The 16,005-nt window shown below is 32.9% G+C and overlaps 1 protein-coding gene across 2 annotated transcripts in view; it reads left to right on the forward strand.

Moving 5' to 3' along the window:
* Positions 1–203: 203 nt before the first annotated feature.
* Positions 204–16,005, forward strand: part of LOC124362418 — a 35,735-nt gene continuing 19,933 nt past the window's right edge. The window contains exons 1-3 of one of the 2 annotated variants that reach the window (XM_046816898.1): positions 204–391; positions 6,054–7,448; positions 8,529–8,664. In XM_046816898.1, coding sequence (XP_046672854.1) covers positions 8,541–8,664 — 124 coding nt within the window. In that variant the 5' untranslated portion in view covers positions 204–391; positions 6,054–7,448; positions 8,529–8,540. The remainder of the gene's footprint in view (positions 392–6,053; positions 7,449–8,528; positions 8,665–16,005) is intronic. The other variant, XM_046816897.1, reaches the window with a different exon arrangement.

Here is a 16,005-nt window from a genome sequence, read left to right on the forward strand (position 1 = left end):
ACAGAGCCTAAAACCCAAATAAGAATTTTTGAACAAGCCACATTTCTTTGGTATCTACCGCATTTAATGCATACAAGAATAATAGACTAGTTCATAAAAACATTATTGTCAGAGTTACTTTTCCACATTAACGATCGGGCCATATGGTTTTACATAAATTACGCACACATGATATAATCATATTTTGAATGTAAACAGTTCTTTTAGTGCGTGCTTTAGTGGTTATGTCATGTTTGTTAATTATTTTTGTTTTAGTTTATCTCTTTTTGGTTATAACATCAATAGCAGTCGTAGGTGTTCAAAAAACAGTTTAGGAAATGTAAATGAATTTATTTGTTCTGTTTGTGGTATGGTACGTTGTTATTATACCTCACGCGAACTCAGTGCCTAGGTGAGTGCGATTTAGATTCTTAATTAATTGTTACTTACTGTACTTTTACTGAATCGGGACGATTCTACACTGAGTATTCATTTTGGGAAGTGGTATATTTCGGGAATATTTCTTCTCCTTTAAAGTGCTTATAAAGGGTGAATTAAAAAATTGTTACCTCAAGGAATGACGCGCCCTACTCACAATTTTGAAATAGCAAACTCTCCTTTAGCTTGGAGGCTTTGGAAGGTTTATATCTTAAAACTGAGTGCATTTTCGTATGGATAATACAAAAATGCACTCAGTTTTAAGATACATTTATAAACCTTCTTTTGAGGTCGTTTTTATCACAAAACGTGTAAAACATTGTATAAGTATTTACATTGTCGTGTGAATATTATGATTACATGACATAAAATTAAAATAATAGGTTCCATTTTCTTACGAGAGCTAACACAGTGCGTTTGTTACGTCTATCGAATATTGTATTGTAAGACTAGGCTACTATTGAAGATTGTGAGTTGCAGAAAAGCTCAAATAGTTTTATTTATAAATAGTAAATTTCATCGGATTTCTGTCAAATAACCTCATCGACCTCAAAATAAACAAATACATTTGCCTTAATGTAATAAAATTAAACATAAAAACTGCTATGATTAGTAAAATTAGTTACAACCTAATAGTATTATCTATTCTATGTCCATATCTCGGGTATACTGTATTTTTAAAATCATGGCCTAGACAACAATTAATTTCCTTCCAGCCTCATCCGGTAGTTTATGTAATATTAAAATTTTGATTGTAAAAAATGTCGTAGATTTCATCCTCTCGCCTAATCTCTTACGGTTTTTGATAATGAAAGTATTCAGAGTTGACATTTAGTACCATAATGGCCTAGTATAACTAGTAGAAATATGATGTTGCTCAGTTATCGGGATGACAATCTTTTATAATTTATGTATCATTCTGACAACATGACAATGAAGTACACAAATATTATCAACTAGATTGTCGGTTAATTGTAGACTTTAAAACAAAGTAAGTAGTTCGCTATAAAAAATGAATGCATAAGGCATAGGCTCCAAGAAGGCCAGTAAAACCAGACACAGTTATTATTTTCAATAATAATCTGTTAATCTACATAAACATTTCTAAATCCGAGATGTTTCTAATGTTAAAGTTAAGGAATACTCGTATAGAGGCAAAGGCGACCCTAATAATTATTATAGTATAGACCACAACCATTCAGAGAATAGGTTGTTCCAGAGGTGATATAGTCTGCACAACATTACTTGAGTCAAGTATTTCAGTGCTTGTAAGTCTTTAAATACCAGGTTTTATAAGCTGAAACGGAAATCTAACTAAATCTTGAGGCCGGCAAGCAAAACGTTTCACTTTATGTCTAACATCTGGCTTAGTTTACAATAGAATCGAATATGATAATCAGTCAAATATTCACATTTGTTAGAAGAAACTACATCAAGAATATCAAAATATTTATACCAAAGGCACTATATCCATTTTCAGTGAATATTTTCATGTTTGACTTCAGCTGTTACATTAAGATGTAGCAAGTTATTAGCCGAAGCATAATTGTTCCCAGCGTATTTTTCTATTGTACTTCTTTATGTCACAACTAGCATGACGAAGACTGCAGATATGTTCATGTGGCATAGTGTCCGTGCATGTATCATGTTTCTAAACGTTTAAGACTGGCTGTAGCCACAAAAATGTCGTGCCTCTCACGTACACCCTCATACACATAACACCCCTCAGGCACACTGGAGCCTGGATGGTCGCATACATGCTGATAAGCTAAGGTTGGAATGGTATGGATACGTCGGCCCTCTTCCTGCTACGTGTCTATATTCAAAACAAAAGGAAGTATTAACGAAAATGAGTAGCTTGATCTAAGAGTTAAACCTGCCATTGGATATAATGTTCGTTGTGCATCCAGTATGAATAAGTATGGTTATTTCAAGAGTTATACTTATTTTAACCTGCAAAGTTATTTTTAGCTTTGTTTTTTTATTTAGTTTTTGATTAATCACAGAGTTATGGAAGTATATAGTATAATAAATAAAACAAGCTTGTCCAGAACATAATAATAATATAACTATCACTTCACAAGAAACATTGAGTGCTATAGATACGTCGGTTCTTCCCTCTGCTGGTTGATATTCAAACTAAAGAATGTATCGACTGAAATTGGGCAGTTTTATCTTAAGAGTTACAGTTTCCAAATTGACAAGGATGAGAAGGTAGGGATGTTGGCATAACAACCTCTTGAGTTGTGTTGCCAGGTGATGGTATGTGCGAGGTAGCTTCAGGAGATACCTCAGCAGGAAGAGGTAGGTTAGAAATAGCTTCAGGAACTGTGACATTGGATTTATATTTTTATGTAACTTGAGTCGCACGTTCGTTGTGCATCCAGTATGAATAAGCATGGTTATTCCAAGAGTTATATTTATTTACCTTCCAAAGTTATTTTTAGCTTTGTTCTTTACATAGTTTCTTGATCAATCACAGAGTTATGGGAGTATATGGTATAATAAATTAAACAAACTTATCCAGAATATAACCAAATAATGGTATTATAGTTATCAATTCACAATACATATTAAAAAGAGTAAAATAAAAATAATTTTAAAATTAGGTCATTACCATAAGATTAAAATTCCTTGTATAACTAAAAAAGATTCAATACGGTAGCGCTACCTGTCCTTTCCGACTAGAACCAGTTTTAACGAACAATTTCTACCACATAATACAATGGTTAAAAATTTTATTATCTTAAAAGTCGAAGGATAACGTAACTGTGAATGTCACAAAATAAGCAAGAATTCGTCTTTTAAAAATTTCAATTTTCAAAATATAAAGTATAGCCTAAACATTATAAATATGCTTTGGTTGGTTTATTTGTCACTGTAAAATTAATTAAAAATATAATATCTTTGGATTTGGTATGTATAAATAATAGAATAACGTATCTACTAAATACCAACAACAAGATATAAATAAATAACAAAACAAGTTGGATTTCCTTTTGAAAAATTACCAAGAATGTATGGAAGAAGGATTTAAAAAAGGTGAAGTAAAAGAATAATAAAATAATTTAGTACAACTGGAGATTAAAATAATTTAAGAATAAATAATATTTTGTGTTGAAAATACTTTGTAAACATATGTAGACCTAGTTCACCTCTGAACTCGAGGAAGGTTATGAGTTTTTTCACAGAGAGTGATTATTTTGCTAGTTATAGGTAATTCTTTTCACTAAAAATAATTAAATACCATTGCAAAATTAAATAAAAGGTCCCATTACAATAACATAAATTGTAATAAAACTAGTAAATTGAGCATAATATTGATGTAAAGAAAAAATATATAACAAATTATAATTACAGATAAGGTTGAAATAGTTAATGTGTAGGCAGTTCACTCTTTTAGACTGAGTAAATCAAATGATATGTATATTAAGAAATAATAGATTCGTCAAATGAGCATTCCGATTGAATCTTGGTCTTTTAAATTATAATAGGCTGGTAATAAATTAGCATTAAAACTAAAAATATTAAAAATAAAACACGTAAAACCTGTAGTAGATCAGATACAGGTTTAACGGCTTGGAGTAGAAATCCCTCATCAATTCAAAGTCTTTTCTGCCATTCTGGTAGTTTTTTTATATGTCAAAAAGGGATTAAAAATAAGTGGTCAATTTTACTGAGTTAAAGTTTGAACAACACTATAAAGACACTGTTAGATGGGGATTTTACTGAGAAAGTGCCATAAAAGTATATTTAACAATTAGTTGGAAAATAGGGTTTTCCTAACGCGAGTCATATTTAAATTGTGGGTCGTGAAACGAGCACTTATGCGAGTAGTAGAGCTATACATTTTTTCGCGAGTTTTGAACATTGGTTGTTTTACTGTACCACATCATTAAATAAATAATAGTAATCATGATTATTGTTCATTGTGTATTGTACATTCCATGCATAAACATAGTAACTAGCAAGAAATTGATTTAACCTCAATTGTGTCAAGACTTTGTTCGTTGTTTGGAACACAGTAAATTTACGATTTTTTCATTAAAAACTGTTGGATTCAATAACACAATGGAACTGACAGCTGATTTTTCAGACTAGTGAGAGTATATTATATAACCACTAGTGTATTTATCACTATAAAGCTCAGATCTGTAAGAGGAATCAGTTTAATGAAACAGCTGGCACTTACTAGTAAAAAAAAGAATCATAAAACTAGCACTGCTGTATATAAAAGTATAGAAGTTAAGAAATAAATTTAATATTTTGTGCATATTATTGTCCATTTAATTGGACTGTCACATTAATATGGTAATATAAATATCATATTTCTATTATGGCGATGTTACAATAATTGGTTGAGATAAGAAACATATTTTCGATAAATAACGATTAGACTATTTTTAAATTTGTGATGTGATATTAATGTTTGATTTAAATACACGCTTGAAATACTCATTTAATTAGTATTAGAATATTGGTATATATAATTATGTGGCATGATTAATATAGAGGTAGTGGTAAAATATAATGACTGAAATCAATAAAATTTCATAATTACTGGAAATCTGATATTTTTACTATAAACCTCCACAATTGCGTCAATATTTGTGTTGTAACTGTTTCAGCTACGTTTACAGTACAAGCTTTTGTCTGATAGTAAAAATTGCTTGTCCAAACAACCGAAAAGCTCTCGCGAACATGTCGATACTAGTATCGGACAGCCATTCGTGAGTAGAGCAGTGTCGGGCAATTGTTCGTGAGTAGAGCAGTGTCGGACAGTGTTGTTCGTGAGATCACTGCCGGACAGCCGTTCGTGAGTAGAGCAGTGTCGGGCAGTTGTTCGTGAGTAGCGCAGTGTCGGACAATGTTATTCGTGAGTAGAGCAGTGTCGGGCAGTTGTTCGTGAGTAGAACAGTGTCGGGCAGTTGTTCATGAGTAGAACAGTGTCGGGCAGCCGTTCGTGAGTAGAGCAGTGTCGGGCAGTTGTTAGAGGGTAGAGCAGTTTTGGGCAGTTGTTCGTGAGTAGCGCAGTGTCGGACAATGTTGTTCGTGAGTAGAGCAGTGTCGGGCAGTTGTTCGTGAGTAGAACAGTGTCGGGCAGCCGTTCGTGAGTAGAGCAGTGTCGGTCAGTTGTTAGAGTGTAGAGCAGTGTCGGACAGTTGTTCGTGAGGAGGTCACTGCCGGGCAGCCGTTCGTGAGGACACCAGTGTCGGAGAGTTATTAGTAAGAATTTCAAAGCTATGACAACATCAAATTTTCAATTCTATGGACAGGCGAGATATCGTTGTATTTTGCATTGACTCCGCACCAACCAGTGATGGGGATGTCACCTGTACTTATAAAAAAATTCTCTCGATTATGTTGCTTAACCTTGTTCACATTATTCACATTAGGCGATAGCGGCCTCGCAAGTTCTCTCACAACTTTAATCGCCAGTGTAAACGTAACTAACAGTACTTTCTGGAACACATACAGATATCCAAACCTCGATATGAGTTTGTATACATGTATAACACAATCTCTCTAAGTTTGTATAAACCGTTGCTACAAACAGTCGGCATAAATAGTTTAAGCTCATTGTTTTATCACTTTTCCTTGTATTAAAAATGTTTTAAAGTTGTTTGTGATTTCAGGCACCAATTAAAACTACACCGAGCTACAAAATTACAAAATTCACAAGAAAATTCTCATGATCCAATAGCTTTGGAAATATTAGAAAGAAAACTTGCACAACCAAACAAAAGATATCCGAAGAATTTTTTTAACAGACAAAGACGAACAAAACATCTGGAATCAACCCTTTCGACATGTTCCACAATAGCAAAGATTTCGGTAAAAAACGTTTTTCGTGCATTGAACAGAGATAGATCGACATTTGAAAGTTGTTTTGTATCGTTCGGAGATCAAAGTCCTCTTTGCCGTACCAAAGAACAACAAGCTTTAAGAAAACCAAGACATTCACAAATATCATTCATTCACAAAAAAATATATAGATTCTGAAGAAGATACCTCAAGTAACGAAGATTTTTTTGGACTTTTCAAAACGTCTAGTATGGCACCAACAGACATATCTTCGAAATTTCCGATCCACAAAAGAACTGCTCCATCGGTTAGTGTACCAGATACTAAATCTTATTCACTGTTGCCATCAGCTGAGAATGCCACTACCGGTCCTCATCCATTATCAGAATTTTTTATACCAAACCAAACAACTAAAGAACTAGTAATGATGACTGAAAAGATTAAAACTACAGTCGAAAATATTAAACAATCTTCCACAACAGCACAAGCGACGGAAGAAGGTGCCAATTTGACTACACCGCAAATGATCTCTCATATACCATATAACAATTATACTGTAAAAGAAGATATAAAAATTGTTCCAATAAGCGCTACAACAACATTTCAAATTTCTTCTCAAATGATGCAGTCAAATCCCACTTCGGTTCAGGAGAACCAGAAAATATCTGCTAATCCGCAAATTAATCCTAACATGCTATATCTTGATGGACCTGCTGCGAAGTTCGAAAATCAGAACCGTCTGTTGCAATTAGAGGAGAACGATGAAGATAAACACGAAGAAGAAGGGCAAAGTACAGAAGAAGCGGAAGGTGAAGAAACTGAAGATACGGAAGAAACAACGAAAGGCAAATTAAAATACAAAGAACGTAACAACATAAAAGAACATTCAGTTTTAGACTCTTTAGAAAGTTATAGTAGAGAAGAATGTGAAAGAGACCACCAGAAAACGTGCGTTTGTTCTTTTGAGAGCGTGAAAACCGACTTTATCAGAATATTTTCTATAGTGAAATCTACGAAATCGGCAATGGATGAAATCTCCCATTTTGATTGTAGACACTTCGTTCCGATTCTTGATCAGTTTGTCCTCTCTTCTAACGCCAAACCCAGTGTACTATCAGGGAACCATAAACCAATGACTGTTGACAGTGAGAAAGGACCAAAGGAAATTGAAGAGAAGTCGATGGATGTGTTTGTTTCACAGAGTGTGTCAGAAGAAGGTTAGTAATGTAAGTTAGCTTTATATTTCATATCACTCTTATATTATGACATAAAATATTTTATGAAGTTTTAACTAATAACCTGAGTACGTGCTATTATATTCTCCTACATAATACAACGGCATACAATTTTTGTACATAAATAATACTTTTTTAAATAATATGTAGGATACAAACTTAATTTCTGAAACATAAACTGCATATATTGGGCCACTATAATTTGGAGATTTCTCCATAGAATAGAGCTACGAACAACTTGCCTTAATTACACTTTGAACTATTCAACTTGTAAAAATCAAACACAGCAAATAAATTTAGGTACTAAGTTTTCGTTATTGAACTTTCTTCACCTCCTCGAAGAAACGTATCTAAAGGCATATCGAAAAATTTAAATCTAAGCATATAAATAGTTAAGTAATAACTTGCACGTAAGTATGACACTAGTGATGGTGAAGTAGAGCACAAATTGGCAACACTTTAACATGTGTCTATGTAAAAAATGTATATAAAGCAAAGGTGTTAAATTAATATATGGAACTAATATTTAATACTAAACACAGTCACAAAGAACTTACCACTTTCGTTAAATATAGAAAATGTATTTAATACAATCAGTGAATTGTAGATAAAATAAAAAAATGATTTGAAGTGTAAAATTTGTAAATATAGTAATTTTTCAATTTTATTAAAACACAAATATTATCGGCTTTATTAACATCTAATCCACATTATGTGAAAATCAATTCTTATGCTTGGGGGTTCCACATTTCACTAACCTGCTGCTAAACCAAAAATATATTTAAAAAGTTCTGATTATTTGGATTTTTTGTAACTGATCCTGGCAACCTACTTTGGTTCCTTTGCAGGGAAAAATTTATCACAAGTTATTGACAGAAGATTTATTACAATTGCAATGAAACATGTGGAAACTACATGTCTAATTGTAACAGACTACATAATGTCAATGTATGCTTTCTCCATGGTGTGTGTCAACATAAAAAGACAAGATTTTAATAGCTTACCACAGAACGGAAAAGAGAGAAACGTTTAGGTAAGGTTGTGTAATAATTAATTTCGTTACCGTTTCAGATGATTTGACGCATGTGTTTGTTAACACCGATGTTGAGATACCGTGCTTCCCTACAAGTGATATCCATCTGTCTCCCAGTGAAGCAGATCACGTGTCTTACAAATGGACATTCGGGCAACAAGAAAGCTATTACAGGTAACACAGGTTGTTGTAACATAATTCATTTGACGAATTAATAATTGTATGTTAAAAATTAGAGTCGGTGGATTAAATGAAATTTTTGGAAACCATTCGGAAACAGCTGTTTGAAAATGTAGTAAAGTTTCAGTTACAATAACTTAAAATCACGGATATCGAATCTCTAAAAGCCCAATCGATGATCAGGAGGATGTTCAAAATTCAAGTTGACTGTAAAGTAAATCGTTGATCGGAGTCCATTAGTGTTTACACTAGTGAAGTATGGTTTGTCTGATCATTATACTAATTAATTGTTAGAATTGTTCTACGATCTTCCAGCCCTAATTATCTTCCGATAGTCGGTTTTAATAGGACGAGCGATGTTTTCTTTCTTCCTGCGACAGGATTAGTAACTTGTACTTAAATACTCTAAGGGTTATTTACACTTCATATTTGGAAACACAAATATTATAAGTTACTACTGAATTACGAACTGATTAAAATTATATGATCTAAATTATTATAAGTTATTTTTATTAAAATAAAGTGTCTTTAATTTTCAGCACTGAGCACATGATTACGACGTACAATAGTTTTATGGTATTTGTATATCAGTATATTTATTCCATCAAACTTCACCATTTGATTTGTTCAATTAAAGTAAGTAAGAAAAATGTTATATACAGTATATTTCCGTCTTGCTTAGTTTTCAGTCAGTATGTGATCTTTAGGGAAGACTATATTTTTAAATTGAGTAAATTTATAGAGTTCAAACTTTTCAAAATGTATAAACTAACAAAGACCTCCATTGAAAACAGTTTTAGAAAAATAGCAAAATGGAGGTCATGCAAAATGTAAAAAAGTTATTGCTCAAAAATAAAGAAAGGATTATAAGAGAAAAGCCTGGGTTATTTTTAGATTAAAATTTTGATACAAAATGTATTTTGTTTTGGTATTATATATAAAAACTGTACCAGATGCCATATCTCACTAAAAATACATTTATTGAGTTATTAATGTTGCTTAACTGCTAATTGATCAATTTATTATTCATTAACTGACGGGATAACTGGTTCAATTGTTTATTTTGTACAATGTACAGTTTTTTGGTGCAGTACATTTTGATTTGCCGAATTGATCTTTAAATTTTGTTTTACTTGTTTAAGTATTGTAACCAAATACAGTAACTGGTTTTATAATTAAATTACCTAAATAAAATGTGTTAACAGTAACTATTTTAGTATATGCCGTTTATAACATATTTTTTAGGTTTTTAAGGAGCCGTTATTTTAAAAATAATATTATTATTTCTTTATGTAATTATAGCTTTTAGTTATAAAGCTATATAATGCAATCAACTTATTACAGCTATTCTCAAATAAAGAAATAGTTAAGTGAGAAAAATAAAAATTAGATTTTTGGATAATTATATAAGTTTTTTATGTGATATTTGGAGTTGTTTCGGTCCAAGAATAATACTTAAAAAGGTTGGTAAAGACATCTGGGACACATATTTTATACTTGTATGTTCTTAACTCCATATTACATGGTTATCTTTATATTAGTATAATGAACAGTCAACTAAAACCCTTATTTTATTTCCATATACGTGTTTCAATACTCAACCATTATCAGTGTACATTAACCTCTCAGTAAATAATGAACGAGTAAATATACACATGTGGACCATTTAAACAAATGTTGAATTTATATGACACAGTTTTAATTTTGATTAGTATTCTGTATTTACAAAATTTTTTTTTTTTTTCAAGAATTAGATTTGACTTATTTTTCATATTGCTATTTAAATGTTTTGAGAATCTTTATTATAATTTAGATAGATATGTCATTCTTCTTTAATGTTCTCCTCGATAGATATCGAAAGGAAAAGGAGAAAAATCAAACCAATATAATCTTTGGTCCAACCGTACAGGTAAACATACATACACACATACATATGTACTTTGGACTGAGAACTCTATTACAGTTAAGAACCATTTACTCCCCGCACTTTTATTCCACTTCGAGTATAAGGGTTTTGAAATAAAAGATCTAAATTCTAACTGGGTTCACTGAATCACGTTATTGCACATTCTCTTAGTTTTCGTTCCTTCATATAGGTACTGTAAATGAGCCGTCCAAAACACTGTTTAGGGAAAATCAATTACAAGTACTCCACATGTACACATCCACAACATCTTTCAGTAATTAAATATCGAGAATGGTCTAGAAAAGACAAATTAATGTGAATATCTATGCAACATTCCCTCTATTTGATTGGTTAGTTTCCACGATTTCACTAACGTTTGAACTATTTTATACTAATTTTGAGGAACTCCAAAGTTGAAGTTCATTAATATTTTAGTGAAAGCACTCGTGACGATAGATTCATATGATATTTCAAAAATGGAATTAGTCATATATCATTGGAATTATATCATTAGTAAACCATTTTCAGTGTTCATGATTAAAAGGACCAAAGGTTAAGCAAATTTCACAAACTACTGCGATAGTATTCATAATTTTAAAAAAGTCATATAAATACTGTATAGGTCGAAAAATGTCCCGTTTAGCCACCATTTTGTATTTTATACCTACTAGCTAACCCGGCAAACGTTGTTTTGCCATATAAATTCTTTTTAGAGAGTAATGTATTAGAAATAAAATAATAAATTATTAAGTAAATATGTGAGGACGTGGTGTGTGAGTAGAAGAAGCACGAAGCGCTGTAAACGATGTTAGGATATAAAAATAACAAAACATTAATATTTCTCATTTATTACAATTTATTCTATATATAAAATTAATTATATTCATATAATTAAGAGATTACATTGTCCTTATACCTGCAATGCTAGCAGTTACCCGCTCCTTTGCACGAAATTTAGTAGGAGTTGACGTGTATGGCCACTACTGGTTTCAATAATTTATATTTCCGACGCCAATGTTGAGTTTGCCTGGTTGCCACGATCAAGAAAATACGTCATAAAGTTTATATTTATGGTCATTCTAATTTACTTCTTTAGATAGTAAAATTGACTTTTAGATCTAATACTTAATATTTAATTAACATGTAAAGCTAAAAAAAGTACTTTAACAATGACAGTACTGGTTTTTTTTCTTTATTAACTGTAAAATACTATTAAATTTTAGAACATTTAGAGCTGGAATTAGTACAATTGTTCAAAAGCACAGCGAACTTTCATCTAGCAATAGTTCTTGCCGACTGCTTCAAAGGGAATCTACGGTGTCAAATTCTGACCATCTTAAGTTTTGGGGCATTTTGAAAAAGAAATCTAAAAAGGCATTTAAATATTTGTAAAAATATAAATGTATACAAATTGAAAATAATAAAAGATGTTTACAAAGAGCAGCTGATTACATTAAGAATGATTATTTAATTAATATTCCAAAACTTTATTAATCAAGGTGGGATTTTTTCGCTACTTTAAAGACCAGTCAGGCGAAGCCTGGAGGGATTTTTCAACTAAGAATAGGCATATATTCATCCCAGAGACCCTAAGAATGTCCATGTCTATCGGCTGAATAGTTTATGGTTGAGTAAAAAAATCAAGTTAATTTTACAAACACACAATAATCGAAGTAATGTTTAATAAATAATGAAAATGACTTAACCCTTTTAACCCCAGCCATTTTTTCCATGGACTTGCCAGAAAGCCCATGGCGATAAGGGACCGTAGTGCAGAATTGAGGGAAAATTCATCTAGTTTTCTTATTTTTTGAAGATAATTTTTATGTTTTTGTTTTAAATTGTTCACAAATAAGTGTACTCTTAGATGTAATAGTTAAAAAGTGCTTTTACAGAATGATTTGTTTTTTTAGCGTATTTATACATACATTTTTTTTTATTTTTTTATAGTTTGGACATACATAAACGGTAGAAAAAAAAAATTGTAGCCCCTGAAAAATGAAGCAATTTTGTTGTACACATATTTCTTACTACACACACAAAATTTTAAGAACTTTCCTTGATAAATGCAGGAGATATATCCAATTAATTGTATTGCTGCATAAAGCATGGGCGCACACTGTAGACGCGCCGCGCGCCGCGCCGCTTCCTTTTGGAAATAATTCCGGCTTAATAGTTTGCATGTGTTTCAAATGGAGTGCGCACACTAGAGCGCGCCGCGCCGCGCGCGGCCGCGCAGCCGCGTCCGCCGCGGAATAATTCCGCTGCCAGAACTCTTGGGAGAAGTCGAGCGGAATTTGTTCCGCTGGGGCGGCGCGGCGCGGCGCGGCGCGTCTACAGTGTGCGTAGGCAGCGGAAACCGTTTTCTTAGCCGCGGTTACCTTCGGGTGTCTTCGTACTACCTCGGCCATCGTCGGTGAGGTATAGCAGTCGACGTAAAAATCTAACATTTCCAGAATAATTCATGATGCAAAGCTAGAGGCCATCTCTGGGTCATATAACACCGCTCATTCATTTCTACGCTCAGATCCTACACCCACAGCACTAGTTTCCTTTTCAGACTACCCAATATATGCCGCAACTACCAACTCCTATTGGTCAGATGGGACAATACCCAGGGGCACAAGAGGGACGGTTTGCTGTTTCACCTGATGGATCCCAGTAACTGTCCATACACCTCAAACTCAGCAGGGGGGTCAAGTGATACAACATCACATGATACAACTTATTGTAATATGTAGGAAAGTACTGTATGCATAATTTGTGTGTTATTTTTGAAACTATGCTTTCTTACAGATAAAATACATTACATTTTTGAAACAAATAGCCTATTCCTTATTAAAAAAGCCCTGGCCAGCGATACATTGTTAAATAATAATTTATTGCTGAAAACACCATTTTGATGTTATGTTTTTCTAACAGAAAGAAGAAAAAAAATTAATGAGTAAATTGTGGTTTCAGAAAATATTAAAATTTACAAAACATTATTTGCATATATTTAATAAAAACGACTTTATGGTAAGTTTATCCATATTTTTGTATTTTAATAAAGACTTAGTTAATAACTTTACCTTAAACAAACCGAAAGCCTTTCTTCAGGTGAAACTGGTCTTGGTTTGTACTGGTCTAAAATATTGTGTCTTGTTTTTCAATGAAAGGCCTAAGCATGTTCATATAGCTCATAAAACTTTTCGGGGGACATTCTAAAATAATTGGAAAAATTTACGTTTGTCCTTTAATAAATCGGGGAAAAAGGTGGTGAAATTCCCCGTATTTTTTTTCCTTTTCTCATTTATAGGATGAAACCCACATTGTTTTTTTGTCTCTTCTCCTCCTCTGATTGAAGAAGACCAAAATAAAAACCGATCTTCATCTTCAGAGCTGCTCATCGTGTAAAATTATTAAACAAAACGACACAACATAACCATACGACTGCACACTAATTTGATAGCACTGCAGCTTGTGGTGAGGGAAAGGAGTTCGGCGCGCCCAGCGCGCCCAGTATGTGCGACGGTCAGCGGAATTTTCCAAAAGGCGGCGCGGTTCGGCGCGGCGCGGCGCGTCTGCAGTGTGCGCCATGCTTGCTTATAGAGCACTTCTTCATATATTTCCACATACACGTCAGTAGAAGTATACAGATATGTTTACTTGTTTTTGCACTTTTGAAATAATAACAATTGTAAAAATAACACAAACTAATTGTAATGGTTTGTAAGACTAAAACTTGTTTAATTTTTCAAAAAAAGTAAAAGAAATAATATTTACAATATATACATTTTATGGTACTTTGGGAATGGGGTCAGATTCCGTTATATGCCGCCCAACGCTTAAACCTTTTTCAATGAACTTAGAACGTTATAAAACGATGTAGTTGAGTAACAGAACTAACATTCCATTAATCAACAAGCATTTCCAGTATTGTGATCGGTATTTTTGTCGCTGTTATCTTATCTTTCTCGAGAATCCCGATTACGGCAGGCCGCGCGGCGGGACTCTGCAATCACTTATCTACTACTAAGACCGCTCGACTTTGACCTCTGTCTGAGGATGGGGAGGGGTTTGCGATAAGACAATTCCTGTTTTATATTGACGAAATATTGTTCTACGCTAATCTAGTAATCAGTAGAAGCAAAATGTCAAATAACGATTCATGTATGGGTGTGGTCGGTATAAATCCCAAAGTACCAGTGTTTATCAAAGTGTTTTCACTCACTGGTAACTTTTCTCTACGACGTTTACATGTGTTTTTTTACTAATAATACAATAAATCACACGAAAAAACAACCGCTTTCAATCACGCAAACTAATTGAGGTTATAAGTCAGCATACAACAACAATGCAACTGAAGTCGTCTGACAACTGACATCGACAAATAAACTACGCTCAATGACGACGAAATACGATGCCAATTGGAAGGTTTATTGTTTTTGCATGTAGCCCGTTTCTTCACCGACTGCTATACCGAAACTGATGGCATTTGGACATATTATTAGCCAGCTACATTTAAATTCTCGAGACGTCCGGTATATCGACGTTGGGCATTTTTAGCTAGACCACCTCTGTCCGATATATCGGACGCCGGGGCTAAAAGGGTGATGGTCATTACTGCTCACATCTATAAATTTAATTATGGAAGATTTACATTTTTTTGTTTGCTGATATCTCTTCTGAACCACAACAACTTTATAAAAAGACACATGCTACACGTACTCGTACTTTATTATAAAGTGGTCTAACATTCAAGCTTTAAGTTCAACTTTAAAAAGAAACCTATTTTAAAGACAAATATACTACTTAACTTACCTTCAGCGCCTTCAAATACTGTTCGGCTATTTAATATACGCAACTGTCTCGTAATTGCAGTTTATAATTTGCAGGCGCTTTGAAAACAGTAATCTAAATTTAATTGGTGGATAACCCTTATCACTTACGGGGTTGAACATTTTTAACAACCTATTTACTAACCTACCATGTCTACATTTCATCAAAATTTCCGAGCCGTTTCAGAGGAGCGTGACAACTTTCGCATATATAATATTATTAGGATTAGCAAACAAAAATTCTGTATAAGATTATATATATATATATGTTAACAGTAAAGAAGTTAATTATTTTTAATCCAAAATCTTGTGGAAATGAATATTTTACAATGCAAAGTTGTTAAACAAATAGCAATAAAGGTGATTCTGCATTTTTCTAAATGAATGCACTTTACTTTGTAATCTGAAAGTGGATGCAAGCAGGAAAGGCATGTTAAAGCTGTTACATCCAATTGATATCCAAGAATGAGTGCAATAAGTCTTTAGACCTATAACCTTGACGGTGAACATTCACCATAAGGATTATTTGGTAGTTTATATTTATATTGATGTTAGTAAGTAAAGCAGAGCAAGTTCTTGTGAGCTCTTTTGAACAAGCGGCGTTGTTTT

The sequence above is a fragment of the Homalodisca vitripennis genome, chromosome 5 (assembly GCF_021130785.1).
Source record: "Homalodisca vitripennis isolate AUS2020 chromosome 5, UT_GWSS_2.1, whole genome shotgun sequence".
Classification (NCBI taxonomy): Eukaryota; Metazoa; Arthropoda; class Insecta; order Hemiptera; family Cicadellidae; genus Homalodisca; species Homalodisca vitripennis.